Source organism: Oryza glaberrima, chromosome 11 (assembly GCF_000147395.1).
Source record: "Oryza glaberrima chromosome 11, OglaRS2, whole genome shotgun sequence".
NCBI classification, from domain to species: domain Eukaryota; kingdom Viridiplantae; phylum Streptophyta; class Magnoliopsida; order Poales; family Poaceae; genus Oryza; species Oryza glaberrima.
The window spans coordinates 3,357,043-3,379,631 of record NC_068336.1 but is presented as its reverse complement, the minus strand read 5'-3'; the positions used below and the strand labels follow the sequence as shown (position 1 = coordinate 3,379,631).

The following is a 22,589-nucleotide window of genomic DNA, read 5'->3' as shown; positions in this document are numbered from 1 at the left end:
AGGTGAGGGGAGGGAGAAGAGGGAGAGGAGATTAGGGAAAGAGATAAGGTAAAGAGAGAAAGATAGAGTGACACACTGACAAGTGGGGCCCATCGATTATTTTTAAAAAAATACTGACTAGACCGCCATATAGCACCAAAACCACCGCAGATTGAACCGCGCGCGGGGGGGGGGGGGGGGGGGGGGGAGGGGGGGGTTATTTGTCCAGTTTGCATAGTTGGGGGTGAATGATGTTTGGTTTTGTGGTTTAAAGGTGTAATTCGTAATGTCACGATAGTTCAAGAGGATAATTCATACTTTTTCCTTCTAACACACCCTAAGTAACTAAAGCTTGGGAGACTACCTTAGCCCTAAAATATAGTAATCTTTTTTAAAAAAAAAATTTGTAGCTGAATATACTTGTCATTGTACGCAGCTAAATTATTATATTTTGGAGCTGTGGTAGTACTATTTAAATATAAATGTAGAAATTAATAATTACTATTGCATCAAGTCATTGTGACATTAGTTTACGATGGTGGAATAATATTCAGCTGCTGAACTGAACTCTGAAGAGATACCTGAACTGAATTTTCACTCTAGTCAGACTTTGCTAGATAAAGCTCCGTGCGATGAAATGAATTTCCCCGCCATCGAAGGAGAAGCATATATAAGACGCCAGCACCATCATGGGAACCGTTGATTTCTCTGCAGGTTTCATGTACCTGCAGCCGGACCGGTTCCAATTCTGATTTCTCATTTCTGCACAGTTGCTAGGTTGAGAGCTTCAGAGGAAGATACTTTGTTTCTGAGCTAAAGGTCACAAACTCTCCAGCAATCCCAGCACGGATGATACGTCTCGTGGATGGGGGTCGATTTAATGAAAAGATACAGGAGTGGCAACCTTTCTTATTCTCTTCCGTTCAGAGAGATTTCGGGGAAGTTAGAGGAAGTAAAACAATTTCCACGCAAAGAAAAAGAGGTAGTAAAACAAGGCAAATATGTTTTTTTTTTTGTTTTTCCAAGGAAGGAGATAGAGTGCCATTCAGTCCAATTTAGGATGCTCAATCTGGTTGGATTCTAGTGTCACCATCCACGACTCGAGCTCAAGGACAACATATCAGATCATTACAACAGTTGACATGGGAAGCAGTAATATTTGATTTTGCTCTTGGAGCCGAGATTGTGCAAGGGAAACAGGTTAAAACTCATTTCTTGGAAGTTGGAAGATGTGCTCATATCGATTTCAATCGCGCATCAACTAGCTACACGATGAACAACAAGTCCTCCAAAAATTATTCAGAGTTTCAGGCAAAGCAGAACAACTGAAACAGACAGTGTTCCTGTAGTATTCATCTAAGATATGACTCCCTGATTCTATGTAGCTTGGTAGCCACCTCCTGCATGCTGATGCGCTCACTCGGGGATGACTTGGTGCAGCACAGTCCAATGTTCAGTACAGAAAGAAGGCAATGTGTTGCAGTTTCATCGACACGCACTGGATCTTCTTGGGACAGGCCCAACTCTTGTACTAGCTGAGGATCAACAATCTGCAGCATCTTATCAGGGATGTTTATCTCTGTATACTTTGCAATGGTCAATCCATCCTTGAACATGTCGTCTGTTGGCCTCCTCCTTATGAAAATCTCAAGGAGAACAACCCCGAAGCTGTATACGTCTGCAGCAGTTGAAACTTGTCCACCTATGGCACATTCTGCAGTATGCGTGTAGTAAGAGTTTAGTTCAAATGTTCACATAAATTAAATTTTTTGAAACTGTTCCCTTAAGTAAATCAGTAAGAAAGTAAAGAGTAAAACAGACCACATATACCTGGAGCAACATATCCTATGGTGCCATTTATTGTAGAATTTGAGTTACCGAAAGATGTTCTGGAATCAATTCTGAACCTTGCTAGTCCAAAGTCTCCAACATGAGCTATCATATTGTCATCCAAAAGAATATTGCTAGGTTTGAGATCACAATGAATAATTGTTCCTTGATGACTGTGGTGTAGGTATGCCAATGCATCAGACAAGTCAACCGCAATACTTAACCTTTGGGCCAGTGAAATATAGCATATACCTGAAGATCTTTCATCATTTGGATTTGAGTACAGTAATTTATGCAAGTCTCCTCTTGGCATGAATTTATATACCAATGCTTTGAAGTCATTCCCACTTGAATCAATGCTTGAGCATGCCGTTAAGATAGGAACTAGATTGCGATGTCGCACATTTCTCAAAGCATTGCACTCTGCAATGAAGCTCTTTTGTGCTCCCCTTGTCTCTAGACTAAAGACCTTGATAGCAACTGCATTTATATCATGAAATAGTTGTCCTTGGTATACAGAACTATATCTCCCTCTTCCAATTAAATTGGATGTTGAGAACCCATTTGTTGCTCTAGCAAGATCCCTATAAGAAACTTTGGGAAATTCTCTACCAGATGAGGATAGAGATATTGATTTTTCCCTTCGTTTTCCCTTCCAGATAAATATGACCAATATCACTATGGCAAGTGTCACCGTGCTGGCTAATGGGATCACAACTTTCAGTGTTACATATAGCTTGTGTTTACTTTTATTTGAAGGCACAATGGGACATTCAGGTAGGTGTAACTCCGGTGCACCTCCACAAAGCCCCAAATTTCCATCCATATGCGTGGCAGTTGAATTCTTGAAAATTCCTTTAGTTGGGACCTGACCACTAAGATGGTTGAACGACAAATCTATCTGCTCAAGAAGCTCAAGATCACCAAGTGACACTGGTATTGAACCATTTAATATATTGTGTGACAGGTTGAGAGATTTCAGGCTAATTAATTTGCCAAGCGAAGCAGGAATACTTCCACCAAAATTATTCTGGTCTAGCACCACTTCTTGCAAATTTTCACAGTTACCCAAAGTATTAGGAATATCTCCCGACAGATTATTAGATGAGAGATGCAAACTGCGGAGTTGCTTGGCATACCCTACTTCTGTAGGAAGTTCTCCACTGAGATTGTTGAATGAGAACCCAACCTCTGCTATCGTCGGAATCCTGAAGATCTGCTTTGGCAGACTACCATTAAGACTGTTATCAGAAATGTCGATTCTTGTAAGGAACTGAAGTTTTCCAAAGCTTGAAGGTATGTTTCCAAGCAACTGATTTGATTGCAGATAAAGCTCTACCAAATGTGACAAATTGGAAAGGGAGGAAGGAATATACCCTGTAAAATTGTTGTTAGTCAAGCTTAGTACCTGCAATGTTATCAATCCGCCGAGCCATGGTGGCACAGAACCTGTAAACCTGTTGTAATCCAGTCCAAAAACTATCAGGTTTGGAAGGTTTTCAATGCCTGAAGGAAAACTCCCTGATAATTGATTCTGTCCCAAGTAAAGACGCTGAAGCTGAACAGAAAAATTTCCTACTGAATTTGGTAAATGTCCTTCCAGCTGATTCCCAGCCATAGATAATGCTTGTAGCTGAGTGCAGTTGGTTAAGCTATCCATGAAATCCCAATCTTGCTTGCTACGAGCATGGAGCTGATTCATCTCAAGATTCAACCATGTAAGATTGGCAAGCTTGCCAATGAAAGCAGGCACCACCCCAACAAAGTTATTCTGAGAAATATCAAGATCAACAAGATTCGAAGCATTTGCCAAGGAAGAAGGGAGATTCCCTTGGAAGAAGTTGCCGCCAATGAAGAGCCGCCATAGATTAGGCAGCGAGGTACCAATGCCGGATGGCATCTTGCCGCTGAAGCGGTTGGTTTCGAGGCTGAGCCGAATGAGCACCGACATGTTCATGATCGCCTCTGGAAACCCACCTGACAACCGGTTGCCGCCGATGGTCAGTATCTCCATCTCGCGCAGCGCCGCGAGCTCGCCTGGGATGCCACCCTCGATGCCGTTGAACGCGAAGCGAAGCATCCTCAGCGTCGTGACGTTGCCGAGCGAGGGAGGGATAGTCCCGACGAGAGTGTTCGACGAGACCTGCAATTCCTCGAGGCCAAGAGGCAGGCCGTCGGGGAGTCCTCCGGTGAGCTCGTTGTGATCCAGCCATAGCACCCTCAGATCGGAGCAGTTGGCGAAGCTCGGTATGATCCCCTGCAGCGTGTTGTTGCTCAGGTAGAGTGATCGGAGACGACGCAGGTGGCCGAGAGATTCAGGAATCCGTCCGGTGAACTCGTTCGTCGCAAATGACAGATGCTTGAGGAATGTCAGGTTGCCAAGTGAAGGGGAAATGTTGCCTGCAAGATTTTGGTTGCTGAGATCAATAGAGGTGACACGAGGTGGATTCTTGGAGCTGCACGAGACACCTTCCCAGCTGCACAAGTGATTGCTGTCATTCCAAGACATTAGGGATTTCTGTGGATCGTGAGTGATTGCATTCTTGAATTCTAGCAATGCAAGTCGATCTGTTCCATTTCCTGAAATTGAGCTGACGGCTGGGTGGAAGATGGAAGCAAACAACACCAAGAGGAGATGTCCAGATGCAGTAGTAACCTTCATGGTCTGCTTATTTGATCTAATTCAGATATTTAAGAAAACGGTGTAAAATATTCAGATATTCAACCAGGGGCGGGCAGGTCCAAGGGGCTCGTGGGTATTCAGTTGAACACCTTTAGAAAATACTCCCCCTATCCCATAATATGAGGCGTTTACTCATTTCAGGATTTTTCCTTTAAAACATTTGATAAACACTTAGTATAATGTGAAAATAATTTTATTTGTTAAAAAATTATATCATTATATTGAGATTTAAATTTATTCATATGGTTTATAATTTTATTACTACAAACCTTATAATATATAAGAAATTATAAGCTAAAGATTAGTTTTAAAAACTGTACCAACTTTAACCGCTTCTTATATTATGGGATAGAAGGAGTAGTTGTCTATCCAAGCATAAGCATAGAATTTAAGATATACAACTTATTTTTCATCAATGGCATATTATAATGCGAATTTTGAATACCCACCATTAAAATCTTGTGCCCGTCTCTGTATTCAACTGGTAGTAATTGAGGTACCCGAAGAATGTTTAAATTGCTAATGTTGTAAAATATGCAGGCAATAGGATATTAAGAAAACGCTGTAAAATGCCAAAATATTTGCAAACCCTAATAAATTATTAAGATATAGCACTCCATGCCAAATATAAGGCGTACATGTTTTTAGTAAAAAAAAGAAGTGTTTGTTACTTTTGGCTAATAAGAGAAAGAATATGTGCGTGCATGCGCACACACTACTACACGATAGATTTTTCTGGACGCCGCCCCCTTTTGTTTCCATGCAGTCCGTAAGTGGAACCGCACGGGAAAATAGGGAGACCGGTGCTGGGCTGTCGCCCGCACGAGAAAATGCATTTTCCCATACGGGCGTCTTAAGAGGACCGTACGGGATAATCCTCGTTATCCCGTGCGGTTGATTTAAGAGGACCGCACGGGAAAATCGATTTTCGCATGTGGGCTTTTTAAGCGAACCGCACAGCAAAATAACCTTTCTCCTTTCCCTCCCACCCACTTCAAATTTTTCACATCCTCTTGTTTACACCCAAATTTGGCACCTACGATTAAAATAGAAAAGATTGCCAAAATTTGGAAGTCTACCGGTTTCCTTCGAGTGGGCCGGTCTGACCGCCGTGTGTTGGGCGGTCAGACCGCCGGTAGAGGGCCGGTCAGACCGGCAGGTCCGAGTCCGACTGTGTTTCATCGGGTCTCGAGGTTTACTTGCTCGGGAAGGCATGTTTCGGGTTTCCTTTAGTTTCTACGCCGAGTTGGATGTGGAGGAGGGCCTGTAGAGGGCAAGACCAACCCCTATATAAGGGACATGGCCGGTTCTATTGTAAAAAACCAATCTACAATCAATCAATCGAATCGTTTTTCATATTGCTTTTAGTTTTCTCTTAGTTTGTCCATCTTTGTCGGTTTGTGCCGTAAACCGTCCGTAGCCGCTGCGAGAGTGCGACATCTCTTTGTAGGTTTATCCTGAAAACCTTCCGTTTTGCCCACGAGACGGGTAGTTATCTTAAATCGGCTCCGCTAGCTGGTTTATTTGTCAAAACCTATCTAGGTTTAGCTCTTTGCTAGATCGAGGTGGTTGGCAACTCTAGGATCACCGCAAGGCTTAAGGTGCTATGATCGTCGTTGTCAACTTGTCACAAAAAGTTGCCAACACGATTTTTGGCGACTCCGCTAGGGAGATCCGTTCAACGTCAACTCAACTTCGACTTCGCCATGACGAAGCCGCCATCCAAGATGGAGGTGGAGCCATCCAATGTGATACCTATCACATTTTATGATTTCGAAGGGGAAGACCGCAAGTCCATGGAGGAGTACATCAAGGAGCTCACACAGGAGGCGTTCATGAGGGCGTCTACTAGAACTCGTCAAGGTGTGATCATCAAGCCCGGGCCACGTCCTAAACTCGCTCCTAATTTGGTAAACAATGAAAAGGTAACACAATCTATCCAACAACAAGTAGCATCTACAATAGATTTATCTATGACTGTTTTTAAAGATAGATTAGATGCAACTTTTGAGGATAAATTTGATGAGTTTTTAAGATTTAAAGTCGGCCCTCTCTTGGCCGATTTTGTGGGTGAAAATAAAGCCTCTACCACTGCTAGCCAAGCCCCTATAGATCAAACAAATAGTAGAACCGATGGAGTGGCGTACACAGCCGGTCCGACCGGGCCTAACGGCCGGTCAGACCGCGACTTCACCGTCGGTCCGACCGGCCAAACGGCCAGTCCGACCGGGTATTACCTCGGCGGTCAGACCGGGACTCAGGCCGTTCTGACCGCGCCTCTGGATGTCGGTCAGACCGGGCCCTGGACCGGTCAGACCGGCGCAATAATACCGATTCAGGGGATAGATCCAATGACTAATGCTAGTTATTTTTATCATCTTAGAACATTTGATCCTCCTGTATCTACTGCTGCAACTAATCCCCAAGTTCCCCCACATGTTCCTAATGCTTATAATGATGTTGCTAGGGGGTATCCTCCCGATACTAGGCAAGGCCAATATAACCATATTGCGCCGCAAACACAACCTATTAGGCCACCAAATCCACCACCAAATCCACATAGGCCTGATAATATGGAGGAAATAATTAGTGGAATTATTAGGGATAAATTCGGGATTGAAACTATGAATCATGCTAAGGTTTACCAAAAGCCGTATCCTGACTATTATGATAATGTGTCGTTTCCTCGTAATTATAGAGTTCCCGAATTTACCAAGTTTGGTGGTGAAGATGGTAGGACCACATGGGAGCATGTAGATCAATTTTTAGCGCAATGTGGTGAGGCTAATATTGATACTTTTAAATTGCGCTTGTTTTCTTTATCTTTGTCCGGTATCGCTTTTACATGGTTTATTTCTTTACCAGCAAATTCTATTCATACTTGGGCTGAATTAGAAGAGAGATTTCATGATTATTTTTATACTGGAGAAACTGAGCTTAGGTTATGTGATTTAACATCGGTTAAGCAAAAATATAATGAGCCTGTCATTGATTATATTAAGAGATTTAGGGATGTTAGAAACCAATGTTATAGCTTGAATATAACTGATAGAGATTTGGCTGGTCTTGCTTTTAATGATTTAATTGCTCCTCTTAGAGAAAACGACATGTTCCTATGGCAAATGAGACTTAGAGCAGAGAAGAAGCTTACAGAGTTACAGCTCGCGATAGCAGGGGCACTCGAAGCCGGCCAAGGGTGGATGGAAACCCAACCTTACAGCGTGCCGGCGGTAAGCAACGCAATAGCCATACAGATCGATCGACCAGCAAATAGCAATCTCCAGATTAGAATGGCACGCGAGTTCGATCAGACACGCGGTTCCTTGATTATATATAGATAGGCCTGGGTATAATGCTCATTCAATCTTGACTGACTGACTCAGGCAGGCGTCATCGCTCATAGACAGCTAGGCGCCAATTGTTTGTGTCATGACGCCAATTATTAGTTGGGTTCCCTGCAAAAAAAGAAAAAAGTTTTAAATAGTTGGGTATCGATGTATCGAGGCAATTTATTCGAGCCGTGAGGCTGTGCTGTCTTAAGGGGTTGGGAACAGTAGATTAACACGTGATTAATAAAGTATTATAGCATAAAAATTTCAAAAGTGGATTAATATGATTTTCTAAAACAACATTCATATATAAACTTTTTCCAAAATGCGTACTGTTTAACGGTTTGAAAAACATACACACGGAAAAAACGAGGGAGATGAGTTGGGAACTGATAGGAAAGAACACAACCTTAATGTTGGGAACCCTTCCCCGTGTAAAATGAAAATAATAAATTAACACATGGTTAATTAAATGTTAGTTAAAACAATAAAAATATAGTTCAATACGATTTTTCAGCTATTCTATAAAAAGTCCTATAGGAAAATATTTGGAAAGCGTATGCGTAATAATGGAAAGAGCAAGATGTGGGAGTAAGAAGTCGGTCGGCGGAACGATCCGCCGACGACGTGGAAGAAATTTCCACACCAATTGACTCCGAAATTTCGAGGAAATTTCATTTCGTATGGTTTCAACAGCTTTTCAGTTCAGCGCTTTCAGTCAAAAGACGTCCGACTGTCATGTCCTTTTCTGCTGTAGGTTGATCGGAGGGTCTCGAGTCAAGTCAATATGCCTGTACCATATCCAGCTTGCCGCAACTATCTTCACCCGGCGCCGCAACTTTCAGAGCCGGGGATAGGAAAACCAGAGCTGCAGAACCGTTCAAGCCCGGTTCAGGGGCCACACCTTTGTTTATATCTCGGTGATAACAACCATCACCATGGTTTACAATAGATAGCACATGGGACTAGATAGATAGCAAGATAGCAGCTAACACTGCTACTAGAAAAATGATTTTCTACAGTGAGGCACATATATTTTCACATACAGACCTTATTTTTTACTACAATTGTCCACCTGCGATAAAATATGTAAAGAGTGGTCTAATGGTCGGCCACCTAGAAAAATCCATTTTCATAAGCAGACGGCTTTAAGTTGCTGTCTGCAATAATACACTTATTTTTGCAGGTGGGCTTTTTAAGCTGTTCGCATGTGAAAATCGGTTATGGCATTTAAACAGGCGCGAGAGGAAATGGAGCTCCACATGATATTTCTAAGTCCTCAGCTCCTTGTCCTCTTCTCTCCTCTCCTCTCCTCTCTCAAACTCCTCTCTCCTCACCCAAACGGCAGCAAAGGCGGAGCTCGACGATGTGAATGCCCATGAGAGCCCACATGTCATAGAGAGCAAGTAGCAAATCCTTAATTGCCACATCTTAAAAGTGGCAATTCTTTAAGCAGGCTTGGGATATTATCAAAACAGATCTCATGAACGCGGTCTCCTTCTTTGGAGACTTAGGTTCCTTCAGACTGCATGACCTCAACTCTGCTCACATTTGCCTCGTCCCTAAGAAAACCGATGCCTCTAAAGTTGAAGATTATCGACCTATCTATAAGTTTTATGCACAGTTTTGCAAAAATTTTAGCTAAAATTTTTGCTAACAGACTTGCTCCCAAACTAGGAGCCTTGGTTTCCCAAAGTCAGATTGCTTTCATTAGGAAAAGAGCAATTCACGACAACATTTTGTTTGTTCAAAACATGATTAAGTATTTCCACAGAGCCAAAAAGCCAACTCTTTTCCTCAAAGTGGATATATCGAAGGCCTTTGATACTGTCAATTGGGCCTATCTCTTGGAAGTCCTGGAAGATTTCGGCTTTAGCCAAAAATGGCGCAATTGGATCTCTAACCTGCTTGGAACTTCCTCCTCGATGGTCCTTTTGAATGGCACGCCTGGCACAGAAATCAATCATGCAAGAGGACTTCGACAGGGAGATCCTCTCTCCCCCTTGCTTTTCATACTTGCTATGGAGCCACTCCATATCTTGTTTGAGAAAGCTGAAGATCACGACCTCCTTGCAAGTCTTCAAAGACACATGCGATTCAGATGTTCTCTTTATGCAGATGATGTGGCCCTTTTCTTGAAGCCAACTCGAGAAGATTTGTTAACCCTTCGTGAGATTCTCTATGCTTTTGCAGAGGTTAGCGGCCTACATACAAACATGGACAAAACTGAGATTTATCCCATAAGCTGCAGTGGAATAAACTTAGAAGACTGCCTCAATATATTCCCTGGAAAAGTTTCAGACTTCCCCTGTAAATATTTGGGACTCCCTTTGCACACAAGGAAACTAAGGAAAGTTGATCTCCAGCCACTAGTTGATAAAGTAGGCTCAAGAATCTCTGGCTAGAAAGGCCGCTTTTTCACTTCGGCAGGGAGAGAAGTTCTGGTTAAAAATACTTTGTCCTTGACCCCAATCTACCATCTCACAATTCTTCAACAAAACAAATGGCTTTATAAAAGGATTGACCTTTTAGAAGAGCTTTCCTTTGGAAGGGTGATGAACCTGAAAAAGTAAGTGGGGGTAGTTGTCTCCTAAATTGGACTGCCGTCTGTAAACCAAGATCTTTGGGAGGTTTGGGAATCCTCAATTTAGAGAAGTTTGCGCGGGTTCTGAGACTCAGATGGCTGTGGTATGAATGGAAAGATGAAAACAAGCCTTGGATTAATATGGAAACCCCATGTGATGAGCTTGATAAGAGTTTATTTAGAGCAAGTACTAAGATTACGCTTGGAGATGGAAAGAAAACATCTTTCTGGCATGATTTTTGGTTGTCCGGATGTGCCCCCAAAGACGTAGCGCCGTCCATTTTCAGACTTGCAAAAAGGAAAGGAAACCGTGTTCAACTCAAACTGGAAAACAATCACTGGCTCACCTCTTTGAGACTGATCACTACTTTAGCTGAAATTAACGATTTGGTGCATCTGGGCAGCCAATTGCAACACATCGTCTTGCAAACCAACTCTCTGGATAACATCACTTGGAAATGGACCCAACATGGTGATTACACAGCGAAGAGTGCTTATGAGGCATAGTTCCATGGAACTACTACGAACATTAGCTTCAAGGCCCTGTGGCGAGCTGAAGCAGAACCAAAAACAACGTTTCTTTGGTTGGCTAATTCTGCACCAGAAAATTCTCACGGCTGAAAACTTTTTGATTCGACATTGGCCATGTGATTGGATCTGCAGTCTCTGCACTGATGCATTCGAGGACACAAACCACCTAGCAAAAGAATGCAGTTTCACTAATCTTGTTTGGAATCAGGTTCATGGCTGGCTAGATCTCAATCAGGCGCCAAATCAGTCACAACACTTATGCATTTTAGATTGGTGGGAAAAGATTGCTTCTTTGATGCAAGGAGAAAGAAAAAAAGAAATTGATAGGGGCTTTGCTGGTAACTTGGTGGCAGGTGTGGCTTGAACGTAATCGCAGGGTTTTTCAACAAAGTTACCTAAGTGCCACCCAAGTAGCTTTTCTGGTTAAAGAAAATATAGACCTCATACAGCTTGTGCGCCAAACCTGACGGTTTTGAGTGCGGTCTTTAGCTGCTTTTATTTTGTCTGTAATCTCTGAAGGTGCCTCTGTTTTTAGGGTGCTCTTGACTCTCTCCCTGTACTTTTCCCCCTTCTAATATATCCAGCAGATCTCCTGCTGTCATTTGCTTCAAGAAAAAAAGTGAATACACTTATGACGGGCAGCGACTTTAATGCGGACAATTGAGATGCTCTAGGTGAAGGGAAAGCAAGTACTCCATGCTATTGTTGTCTTATTTTAGTACTTGATGATCCTTAACCAACCAACCAAGCTCGTATCCAACCAAGCTCATGCACACAACCAAGCTCGGTTGGGTCCACCATGTATCAAGTCTTATACGAAATCAGACCTCGCATGCGAAAGATGTTCCGAATAAGAAAGAAGAAACATAGTTCAAGTTAGAAACTACAAGGATTACTCCGGTCGTATCCATACTTGTCTACTTAGTTCTAATTGAACAAGGGGACATCTATGGGTGTAAATACAAGATCCAATAGGAGAGCGGACATGGTCAGTCGAAATAGACACCAATACACGCCGCCAGACATCGACATCGGAGATAAGTCTAGACAGACCCAATCTGGTGCCACAGAGGCCGACAAGAGGGATCTAGCGCCATCTCTGATCTCGTTTGTATTCGAGGAGAAAGGCTATCGTGTCATTAACTATATGTTGGTGTTCTATGCCGCCAAGTCGACGACAACTAGATAGGTTATCCCAAGTATTGTATTTGTGTGATTCTGATGAATAAAAACAACACTGGTTTCGGCTAACAGGAGTATGGCTATTACCTGTCAGTTAAAGGACCCGAACCTGTATAAAAATCTGTCTCTTTTTATCTCATTCTCGCATATGCCTTGGCACTAATAATCCCTATAGTATGCAAATACCGTAGTCGTGATCTACTCCGTCAACAGTACCACATCGGGGACATAACTGACACCCCGCGGTACCAATCTCTGCCAGCCGTTGGATTTGCTCGGATCCAACGGTAAAGAATTGGTATTGCCAGGTACCTTTGGACGGTAAAAATCCTCATAAATGTACAAGTTTTTTTTAGACATATGGGACTATTAAGCCAATATAAGATCCGGAATATCCGGAATATGGTGAACTCCGTATGAAGGATAAAGGCCTTTTCTCTAGAACTCTGTATGAAAGATGCAAGATGTCATGCCACCCTCTATCAAGGAAAAACAAATCAAACAGTATATTAGAGCAGAAACATCTTGCCACGCGTTGTAACAAGGAACAGCACATTCTAGTAGGACAATGGCCACTTCTTTACCCAATGTTGTACCGAACTACTTAAACAGATGATGCACACGATGCTACGAGAGATCCCTAGTATTCCCTGAGATATGCATCTTTGATTCTGTGCAACTTGGCAGCCACCTCTTGCATGCTGATGCGTTCTCCCGGTGTTGGCTTGGTGCAACAGAGTCCAATGTTTAGCATAGAACGTAGACAATGTAGACCTTTCTCCTCAACTGCTATTGGATTTTCCTGGCAGGGGTCCAAATCTTCCTTATCTGTAGAACAGGGGATCAATTCTTGTTGCAGCTTGGGATCAACAATCTCAAGTATCCTGTCAGGGAAGTTGATAGCTGTATACTTTGCAATGCTCAATCCATCCATAAACATATCGTCTGTTGGCCTTCTCCGAATAAATATTTCCAAGAGAACAACTCCAAAGCTATATACATCTGAGGCAGTTGAAACTTGACCACCATCCGAGCATTCTAAAATTACATATGACAAGAGTTGAGTTCACAAGTTGGCATATATCAGACAATAAATTAAATATGTAGCAATGCAAAACAAGGTAAAGTTAACAGTTACCTGGAGCAATATAACCAATGGTTCCCTTTATTACAAGGGAGGAGGTTGAGTTCGAATAACATAGAGATGATGTTGTCGAATCGATTTTGAATCTTGCAAGGCCAAAGTCTCCAACATGAGCAACCATGTTATCATCTAGAAGGATGTTGCTAGGCTTCAGGTCACAGTGAACAATTGTTCCTTGGTTGCTATGGTGCAGGTACTCCAGTGCATCTGATACATCCACCATAATGTTTATTCTTTGAGCCAATGTAATGTGGTTTTGATGTGGAGCATCTCCATCACCTCCGTTTGAGTATAGTAATTTATGTAAATCCCCACCTGGCATAAACTTATACACTAAAGCTTTGAAGTCATTGCCTTTAGAATCAATACTGGAGCATGCAGTTAGGATAGGAACTAGATTACGGTGTCTCACATTTCTTAAAGCATTACATTCTGCAATAAAGCTTTTTTGTGCGCCCCTTGTCTCTAGGCTGAATACCTTCACAGCAACCACATCATTGCATTGAAATAGTTTTCCTTGATATACACAACTGAACCTCCCCTTGCCAATCAAATTGGACATGGAGAACCTCTCAGTTGCTCTTGCAAGATCATTGTAAGAAACTTTGGGAAAATCTGTATCAGACAGTGGCAAAGATATAGAGTGTCCCTTTTGTTTTCCCCTCAAGAGTAGTAAGACCAATACAACCAAAAAGAGTGATACCAAGATGGCCATTGGTATCACTATTTTGATTGTCAATGATTTGACATGCTTTCTTGAACTTAAAGGTGCAATGGAGCATGCAGGTAGGTGTAACTCTAGCACCCCACCACATAACCCCTGATTGCCACCGAGTTGAACGGCAGTTGCATTCTTGAATATTCCTTTTGTTGGGACCTCACCGTTAAGATGGTTGAATGAAAAATCAAGCTGCCCAAGATACTTCAAATTGCTAAGAGAATCTGGTATTGGTCCTGTTAAGTTGTTGTAAGACAAATTAAGCAAAGTCAGGCTGAGTAACTTGCCTAACGATGTAGGAATGCCTCCTGTGAAAATATTATGATGGAACTTGATTATTTGCAAGCTTTCAGAGTTGCCCAAGGTGTTAGGGATCTCTCCAGATAGATTATTTGATGAAAGTACCAGATATATCAGATGCTTTGCATTGCCAACGTAAAAGGGAAGAAGTCCCTCTAGATTGTTGAAAGATAAATCAATGTATTGTATTGTTGGAATTCTAAATATGTCCTCTGGAACAGTACCATCAAAGTTGTTATTTGAAATTCCCAGTCTTTCAAGGGCCTCAAGGTTTCCAAAACTTGCCGGTAGCTGTCCACTAAACTTATTTGAGTATAGGAAGAGGTGGACCAAGTTAGTTAGATTGAAAAGGGAGGATGGAATGAGCCCTGTAAAGTTGTTGTCCCCAACAGTTAGTTTTTGCAAGCTTTTGAGAGCCCCTAGCCAATCTGGAAGAACACCTGAAAAACGATTTCCAGACAATTCTATCACAACCAGATTGTGAAGGTTTGTTAGGCCAGAAGGAAATTGCCCTGATAGCTGATTTTGTCCCATGTGCACATATTGCAACTGAAAAGAATGGTTTCCAAATGAATTTGGCAGACGGCCTTCTAGACGATTCCAAGATATCGAGAACATTTGCAGCTCAGTGCAATTGGCAATGCTGTTCAGAAACTCCTGGTCTTCATTGTTACGTCCATGGAGTTTATTTTCCTCAAGATTTAACCAAGACAGTTTAGTAAGTTTGCCGATTGAGCTAGCCAATCCCCCGCTGAAATTATTGTTTGATACATCGATAAGGTATAGGTTAGAAGCATTTGTTATTGATGATGGGATTTTCCCATGAAAGTGGTTGCCGCCTAATTCAAATGCTTGGAGATTGGGCAGGGAGTTACCCAGGTCTGGTGGCACCTCTCCATGAAGATCATTAATAGCGAAGCTAAGTTCAGTTAGAGCAGAAATATTCAGGACGGCTTCTGGAAAGCTACCTGTTAGCTTATTGATACCCAAATGCAAGAACTTCAGCGCAGACAACTTTGAAAACTCATCTGGGATGTTGCCCTCAATACTAGTGTTAACACAAGCAAAGTATTTTAGCCTTGTGATGTTGGCAAGAGAAGCAGGTATGGTTCCCATGATATTATTAAATGAAAGTCTCAGCTTTTCTAGGCTATGAGGTAAATCTGCAGGAAATTTCCCAGCTAGATTGTTTCTGTACAGATCCAGCACCATGAGATCAGAATAATTTGCAAGGTTTGGTATCCTTCCTTGTAAGGTGTTACTGGCCAAGGAGAGGGTTTGGAGACGGTGCAAGTGGGCAAGGGATGCAGGGATCTGTCCAGTGAAAGCATTTCCTGTTAGGTTTAGATGTTTGAGGAATGTTAGGTTTCCAAGTGAAGGGGATATTGCCCCTACTAGGTCTCGATTTGTAAGGTTAAGTGCAACAACATGGTTTGGGGCCTTCACCCTACAAAAGACACCTTCCCAACTGCATACTTGATTGCTGTCATTCCAGGACACTAATGCTTGCTGTGGATCCAAAATGATTGCATTCTTGAAATCAAGCAGCGAAAGTCGATCTGTCTCATTTCCATGTAACGATTGGCACACGATTTGGATTACACTGCATGCAATAAGGACCAAGAGAAACTGTCCAGTTGCAGCAATCTTCATGACCAGCTACCTCTGTCCAATTTAAGGTCTTGATTATATGCACGGGTAAAGACATGACATCTAAACTAACAACTGTGAATCTATATATCCTTTTGTGAAAAAGCAGCCAAGAATGCTGTTTATCATAATAACTACTTCCCGAATTCAATATGACCTTAATTGGATATTTTCTCAACTCATCAGGAATCAAATTAAATTAGTCATGACCTTAATTCTTTTGATTCCTCATTTCACTTCACTATTAATTTAATTTGCAAGAGTAATGAGGAATCAAAAGAAAAAAGACGAGCTTATTGGATATTTCTCAACTCATCTTGGATCATAAAGAGTAAAAGATTGACTTGAGAAAATTAAAATGACCTATATTTTGGATCTGCAGAGTAATAAATAAGGTGCTCAAAAAGTGTAGTATGGGTAAATATTAACTCCATTCGATAAAAAAAAATATAGCATTGAATCTTTTTTGGACTGTGAGTTGTAATCTTGAGCACAATTTTTAATTAGGATAAGTTATAAAATCCAATAAGCAGTTTATGATATCATGAAAGTATTTTTCAATACAAATCTATACATACCAATTCTATGTTTTCAAATCAAGTATTTTTAAATTTGATGAGACAAAGTTTCAAAATTTTGACCGGATGTGTTATCCAAGGCGTAATATATTTAATCCGGAGGGAATAGTATTTAATTTGTAGTGAGTACCTGGTGGAAGAATTATCCAGCTCCACCTTTTCCCTCTCAAGAATTGCTTGATTTGTTACCTATTCATACAACAACTATATTAGTTCAAACGAAGTGAAAATTTCTACCGTGTAACTATTTAGTTGTAACTAGTAAATATTTGCTGCTCAGAGTTGCATAGCCTTTAATTCTAGTACATGATCATGAACCGGAAGTAAAACGGAGTGGATTTGGATGGATAGTGGTCATACCAAATCCTACACCACATTTCTTAAACGGATTGGGAGCAGGGTACTGATATGGAGTGGATTATTTCGGGTGCCTGAAATTAATGATGCGGAGTCGCTGCGACTGTGGCTTAGAAACAGAGAGTAAATTGATGGATTGTTGCGTTTGAGATTGTTTAGGGGTCCAAATATTCGTTACAAGCTCTTGGATCTATTTTTTAAAATGATTTTTTTAGTTTTTACAAATGACTTGGGATGGAGACAAGTTCTATATCAAAATTATAGAGCTCGACGATGTCTACAACTCTATAGTCGAAACGTTTTATTAAGATCGTTTAGGTGCACAAAAGTTTGTTGCAAGTTCTAATATCCGGTTCCTTATAAAGTCCAAACTTTAAAAATGTATAGAAAGTCATTTTAAGTCCGATTGTGATAAACCAAAAGTTTTTTTGAGACCCTTACAATATTTCTTTTAATATGGCCTAAGTATTTTCTCTAGACAGGTTCTACAACTTTATAGGTGAAAACTTTTCATTTGAGATTGTTTAGGGGCCCAATATTTGTTGTCTATTTTTTTTAAAAGAATATGAGAATTTGAGTTTTCTAAATAATCTTGGATAAAGACATTCTTGTCCACAGGGGATACCCGTAGACCAGATAATGTGGGTATTGGGATAAGTTGGTACGAGGATCTACACGATATGACATCAAGCAAATAAGAAAACAAGGATTATACTAGTTCAGTCCCTTCGTAACGTAACAACCTAATCCTATTCATATGAGATTGATATGGAAAACCACAGAGTACAATGAAGAACAACTGATCTCGAGATTACCGACGAGATCCTTTATCGAGATAGTCTCGATGAGATCTCTAAGCGAGTAGGCTTCAAGTCCTCCAGATTGCTTCTGTGGTGATGGGTTGGCTAGTGATATGATTCGATACCTTGGACTCCTTAGGGGGTATGTATTTATATAATGGATCACCTTGATCTCCATGTAGAACTCGGAAACCTCAGACCTTGCACGATATGGTAAAATCCTAAACCTCTCCGAGCAGGACTCTGTTATGTGCCTACCCGCGAGATTATTTCCATAGTCTCTTGTCGATTTCCTTTTCGTATACGGAATATTGTCGTACATACGAAGGTGTGCCATATCCGTTTATCCCATGAGTCATAGGATAGAAGTTATGACTTATTCCTAACCACGACAATTCTCTATATTTAAGTTGTACAGCTCGACGGGGTGTACAAGTTTGTAGTTGATGATTTTTTTCCCATTTGATATTATTTGTAATACCAAATGTGTTATAAGTTCTAGAGAGATTAAGTCAAAAGAATGTCATCCATCCCACGGTCACGAAGTTCTTTATATGTGACTTGGTAAGGAGGCTACATGACGTGAAGTGAAATATCGTGTGTTAATTATGCTTAGACTCCTGCCTTTTGAAGCATGTGTTAAAAGATGCAAGGATATGAGTGTGATGCTTGTGATTACATTGTGCGTTTTCTATATATAACAAAGAAAAAGAATCCGTGGTATAGTGACTTGCTATACGAAGCTACTCCCTCTGTTTCACAATATAAGTTATTTTAACATTTCTCATATTCATATTGATGTTAATGAATCAGTCATTCTAACATTTCCCACATTCATATTGATGTTAATGAATCTAGACATATATATATGAATTAATGTGGGAAATGTTAGAATGACTTACATTGTGAAACAGAGGAAGTAGATGATATCCAAATCCACCGACGGAATTGGAAAAACACAGAAAACGTAAAAATTAAATGTCATGCCCATGCATTAATATTGAATTTCTACGTTGAAGAAAATTAAAAACTATCGTAGGATTGACCCATAGTATAAACAAAGAGAATTTGGAGTAATTGGAAAGAGAAAACACGAGGTAGAACCTTGTGCTTATTTTTCTTTAAAAACTTTATACGGTTGTTTATTTTATAAGATTTTTTGGAAAAGTATATGATTCGATCATTTGTTTCGATGCGTTTCTAACCTGTTCACTAGAATCAAAACACAAGAATATAAATATCGGAAAAATAAAACATATAAAACTATAAGTGTAAGTGATTATATTTATTTAACACTACTAAATAAAACGATTTTTCTGTATGAGAGCCCATATAGGTTGTAGGGGCATAGCTGGTAGTGTCTGTAAAAATAGACTTCCATTTTCGCATACGACTCTTTTAAAGGCCCGCATGCAAAAAAATCTATTTTCACAAACGAATCTCTTAAGGAGCCGTATGCGAAAATAAGCCTATTTTCCTAAGCGGCAAATGTATTTTCGCGGGCGAGGCTCTTCAAGGTCCATCTAAAAGTCTGACTTACATCCTCTTTCCCTCCCTCTTAGCACTTAATTTTTTTTTCAAGTTATCATTCTTCATTCATCCCCTCTCCTCATCATATTACTCCTCTCTATCTCATTTCTCACCTTCTCTCTCCTCTCTCTCACTCGACTTCCCTCCTGAGAGCGGTGCTGACAGCTGACTAGTCAGCAGCGGTGGGTGGGCTCGAGCGGTGGCGGGTAGCAGCGACCTCGTGCAACGGGCAGCGATGGTAGCGGGAGGAGCATGACCGGCGGCGGTCGCGCAGCCGCCCCCACCATCGACGCGCAGGGGAACATTCCTCCACCACTTGGCAGAGAAGGCGAGGGCGATGGCGACGAGGCCGCCCCCTGCGTGGATCTGGTGGCGGCGGCGGACCGCATCTAGCTAGGGTTTTGATTTTTTTTTTTTAGGATTTTTATTTTTGAGTGAGGATGATATAAGCATCCGCAAGCGAAAATTAGATTTTCGTGTACGGGTGCGCCATCCATATAAAAAAGTAGCGATTTTTGCAGACACTTTCGATCTGACTGTGGCTCCATTGCATGTAAAAGTAGATTTTGATCATTCGGGAAAAAAATTATGTAATGTATCTCATCTTAACCTTAACCCGGATCTCCCCCTATCTCTCACACGTGACACGCCCTCCAATGGAAATGGAATCTCCCACGGCCGCGGCGCGGTCTCCGAACTCCGATCGACGTCTCTGAATATCGGATCGGAGCTTGGGAGAGGCGGCGCGGCCGGTTGTGGGCTCCAGCATCGACGCTGGCTTCAACGTCTCGAGCTTGGGAGGCGCTGTGGCCGGATCGCCGGAGCTGAACTGCTCAAGGGTCTAGCGGCGGCGGCCGGCGACTGGACGAACTCGCTGCGGCGGCGCGAGCTCGAGCCATAAACAAGGTTGAGCTCGTACGGAGGCTGCATGGCTCGCTTCTTGATTGCTTCACCAGTGTGTGTGGATGATGCTTGACATCAATGCTAATGACGAAGCATTTGCCTCGTCCCTTCGCGAAACGAGAGATCGGAGTGGTTTTCTTTCTGTTTTTTTGTTTCCTGAGTTTTTGCTAGAATGTGGAGGGAGGAAAATTTACTGAGGGTCCTCTCTTTTTTCTTTTATATCTGTATATTGTTAAAAAAATACTGATGTATTCCTTAATTTGGTTATTTACTGTTATCCATACGCCTCTACAGTAGCCATTCCAAAGAACTAGCATGTAGCATCGTTATTTTTTCTCATATAATAGCATATTTTACTATCAAAATATATTACAAATAACAACACAATTTTGAATTTTGTATTGTATTGATAGTTATTAATTATTTTCTAATTTCGAATTTTCTTATTTCTAAATTGTATTTCTATATGGACTCTAAACTCTTCTCCCAATCTTAGTTAGTTTTTAAAGTTTGAATTTTAGTTATTTATAAATTGTATTTTTATATGGACTCTAAATTCTACCTTTAATTTTTCAAATTTTTTAATTCTGACTTTCAGCTGATCTAAATTCCTATATGAACTCTATATTTTTCTTTCGATATTCTTATTTTTCAGTTCCAAATTTCTGTTATCATTGTATCCTATATGGACTCTAAGTTTTTCCACTATTCCTTATTTTTAAAATTATAAAATAAATTATATTCTTAGAGTCTAAATTATATTCTTATATGGATTCTAGATTCTTCTCCCAATATTATTTTTTTTAATTTTGAATTTTAGTTATTTCTAAATTGTATTTCTATATGGACTCTAAGCTCTATTTTTATTTTTTTTCTCAATTTGACTTTCAAATTGTTCTAAATTCCTATATGGACTCTGGACTCTTCTTTCAATATTTCTATTTTTTAATTCTGAATTTCCGTTGTTTCTAATTGTATTTATATATGGACTCTAAACTCATCTTTTAATATTCTTTATTTTTTAATCTTGAATTTAAGTCTTTTTTTTCTAAATTATTCTGTATGAGCTATTAAATCTTGTTCCGATATTTCGTATTTTCTAATTCCAATTTTAGTTATTTTTAAATTATATTTCTATAGGGACTCTGACTTCTAGGTTTTACATTTCTTATTTTTTAATTTCGAGTTTCAATTAGTTCTAAATTGTATGTTTGTATGGGCTCTAGTCTCCTTTTCCTATATTCCCTATTTTTAATTCTAAATTTTTATTATTTTTAAATTTTATTTCTTATGGATTCTAATTTTCTTTTTCCCCGATTAATATCAGAATTTCTAGGTCATGAGAGAACGTGGGGGCTCTTTTTTCTATTACTTTAAAAAGATAATAGGTTTTTCTTATAAACGGCTGGTGAATTATTCTTTTGGGATCAAGGTGCATTTCATATGAACGGGAGGTATGGAATTTGCAAAGCCTGAACAGAACCAAAAGAAATTAGGGAGTCAATGAGATGTGTGCTTACAGGTCAGCAGAAATTTGCAAAATATTTCCAAGCACCGGCGGATCCAGCAACAACCGCAGATATTGCGTGGACGGAAGGGCCGCGCAACAAGCACCAGAGATGACCGCCTAACTGGGCGAGTACTTAGCGCACACACAAACTAATATGCAGCCATCAGTAAACGCACACACTTAATTTATAGGGGCGACGCACGTAGTTGAATTATATTCTGTTGACCAGATTCATGGTATTGATGAATAGTACTACTTTGTATACTTCGTACTTCCTCCGTTTTAAATTATAAACCGTCTTGACTTTATATAAAGTTAAACTATTTCAAATTTAACTAAGTTTATAGACAAATATAGTAATATTTATAATACTAAATTAGTTTCATCGAATTAATAATGAAATATATTTTCATAATAAATTTATCTTGCGTTAAAAAAATTACTATAATTTTCTACAAATTTAGTTAAACTTAAAAAAGTTTGACTTTGACCAACATCAAAACATCTTATAACCTCAAACGGAGGGAGTATCTTTTTTTCACCTAGATCAGAGGCGATGGGCCCCATACGGCATGGTGGGCCATCTGATGCCCAGCTTACCTGCTGCTGGGACCCTACCGCCCGTCCGGCCACATTATTTCAAGTCAAATTTGGGTATCCAGATCTTACCCGTCTTGATATGTATTCGTTCCATATTTATACTTGATATTATCCGTGCTTCTATTCGTATCCGATAATATCTGTACCTGATCCGATCCCGATTACAAAATCGACCACTCTGCTTGCCTACCAGAAAGATAACCGAGTGGTCGATTTTTTCCGGTTTGTTGCTTGGTAGTTAAGGAAATCCCATCAGTGGCACCTAATCTCAATGATTTTCTCTCAGTTACTGCTACTTAGTGCATGACATCTCATCAGCTCGACAGCTCCCATGAGTCATTTTCAATCACTTGCTAAAACTATTGCTAATTACATTTCAAA

The 22,589-nt window shown here is 40.5% G+C and overlaps 2 protein-coding genes across 3 annotated transcripts; both read right to left on the bottom strand.

The window, feature by feature from the left end:
* Positions 1-1,190: 1,190 nt before the first annotated feature.
* Positions 1,191-7,770, bottom strand: LOC127754174 (putative receptor-like protein kinase At3g47110). 2 transcript variants are annotated; one of them, XM_052279649.1, is made up of 3 exons: positions 7,644-7,770; positions 1,810-4,487; positions 1,191-1,693 (listed from the first exon to the last, which is right to left on the bottom strand). In XM_052279649.1, exons 2-3 carry the CDS (start codon positions 4,469-4,471, stop codon positions 1,332-1,334), a joined length of 3,024 nt encoding a protein of 1,007 aa, XP_052135609.1. In that variant the 5' UTR covers positions 4,472-4,487; positions 7,644-7,770; the 3' UTR covers positions 1,191-1,331. The 2 variants fall into 2 exon arrangements, with proteins under 2 accessions (XP_052135609.1, XP_052135610.1); XM_052279650.1 differs by lacking the exon at positions 7,644-7,770 and having other exon boundaries at positions 1,810-4,623.
* Positions 7,771-12,598: 4,828 nt separating this feature from the next.
* Positions 12,599-21,742, bottom strand: LOC127753771 (receptor kinase-like protein Xa21). The gene is made up of 4 exons (XM_052279195.1): positions 21,619-21,742; positions 16,639-16,697; positions 13,257-15,945; positions 12,599-13,156 (listed from the first exon to the last, which is right to left on the bottom strand). Exons 3-4 carry the CDS (start codon positions 15,931-15,933, stop codon positions 12,759-12,761), a joined length of 3,075 nt encoding a protein of 1,024 aa, XP_052135155.1. The 5' UTR covers positions 15,934-15,945; positions 16,639-16,697; positions 21,619-21,742; the 3' UTR covers positions 12,599-12,758.
* Between the last annotated feature and the right edge of the window lie 847 nt (positions 21,743-22,589).

Coding starts and splice junctions, on each gene's coding strand:
- LOC127754174 (XM_052279649.1), bottom strand. CDS start 4,471: ATGAAGGTTACTACTGCATCTGGACATCTCCTCTTGGTGTTGTTTGCT. Junction 1,694..1,809: donor CATAGGATATGTTGCTCCAG/GTATATGTGGTC, acceptor CGCATACTGCAG/AATGTGCCATAGGTGGACAA.
- LOC127753771 (XM_052279195.1), bottom strand. CDS start 15,933: ATGAAGATTGCTGCAACTGGACAGTTTCTCTTGGTCCTTATTGCATGC. Junction 13,157..13,256: donor CATTGGTTATATTGCTCCAG/GTAACTGTTAAC, acceptor ATGTAATTTTAG/AATGCTCGGATGGTGGTCAA.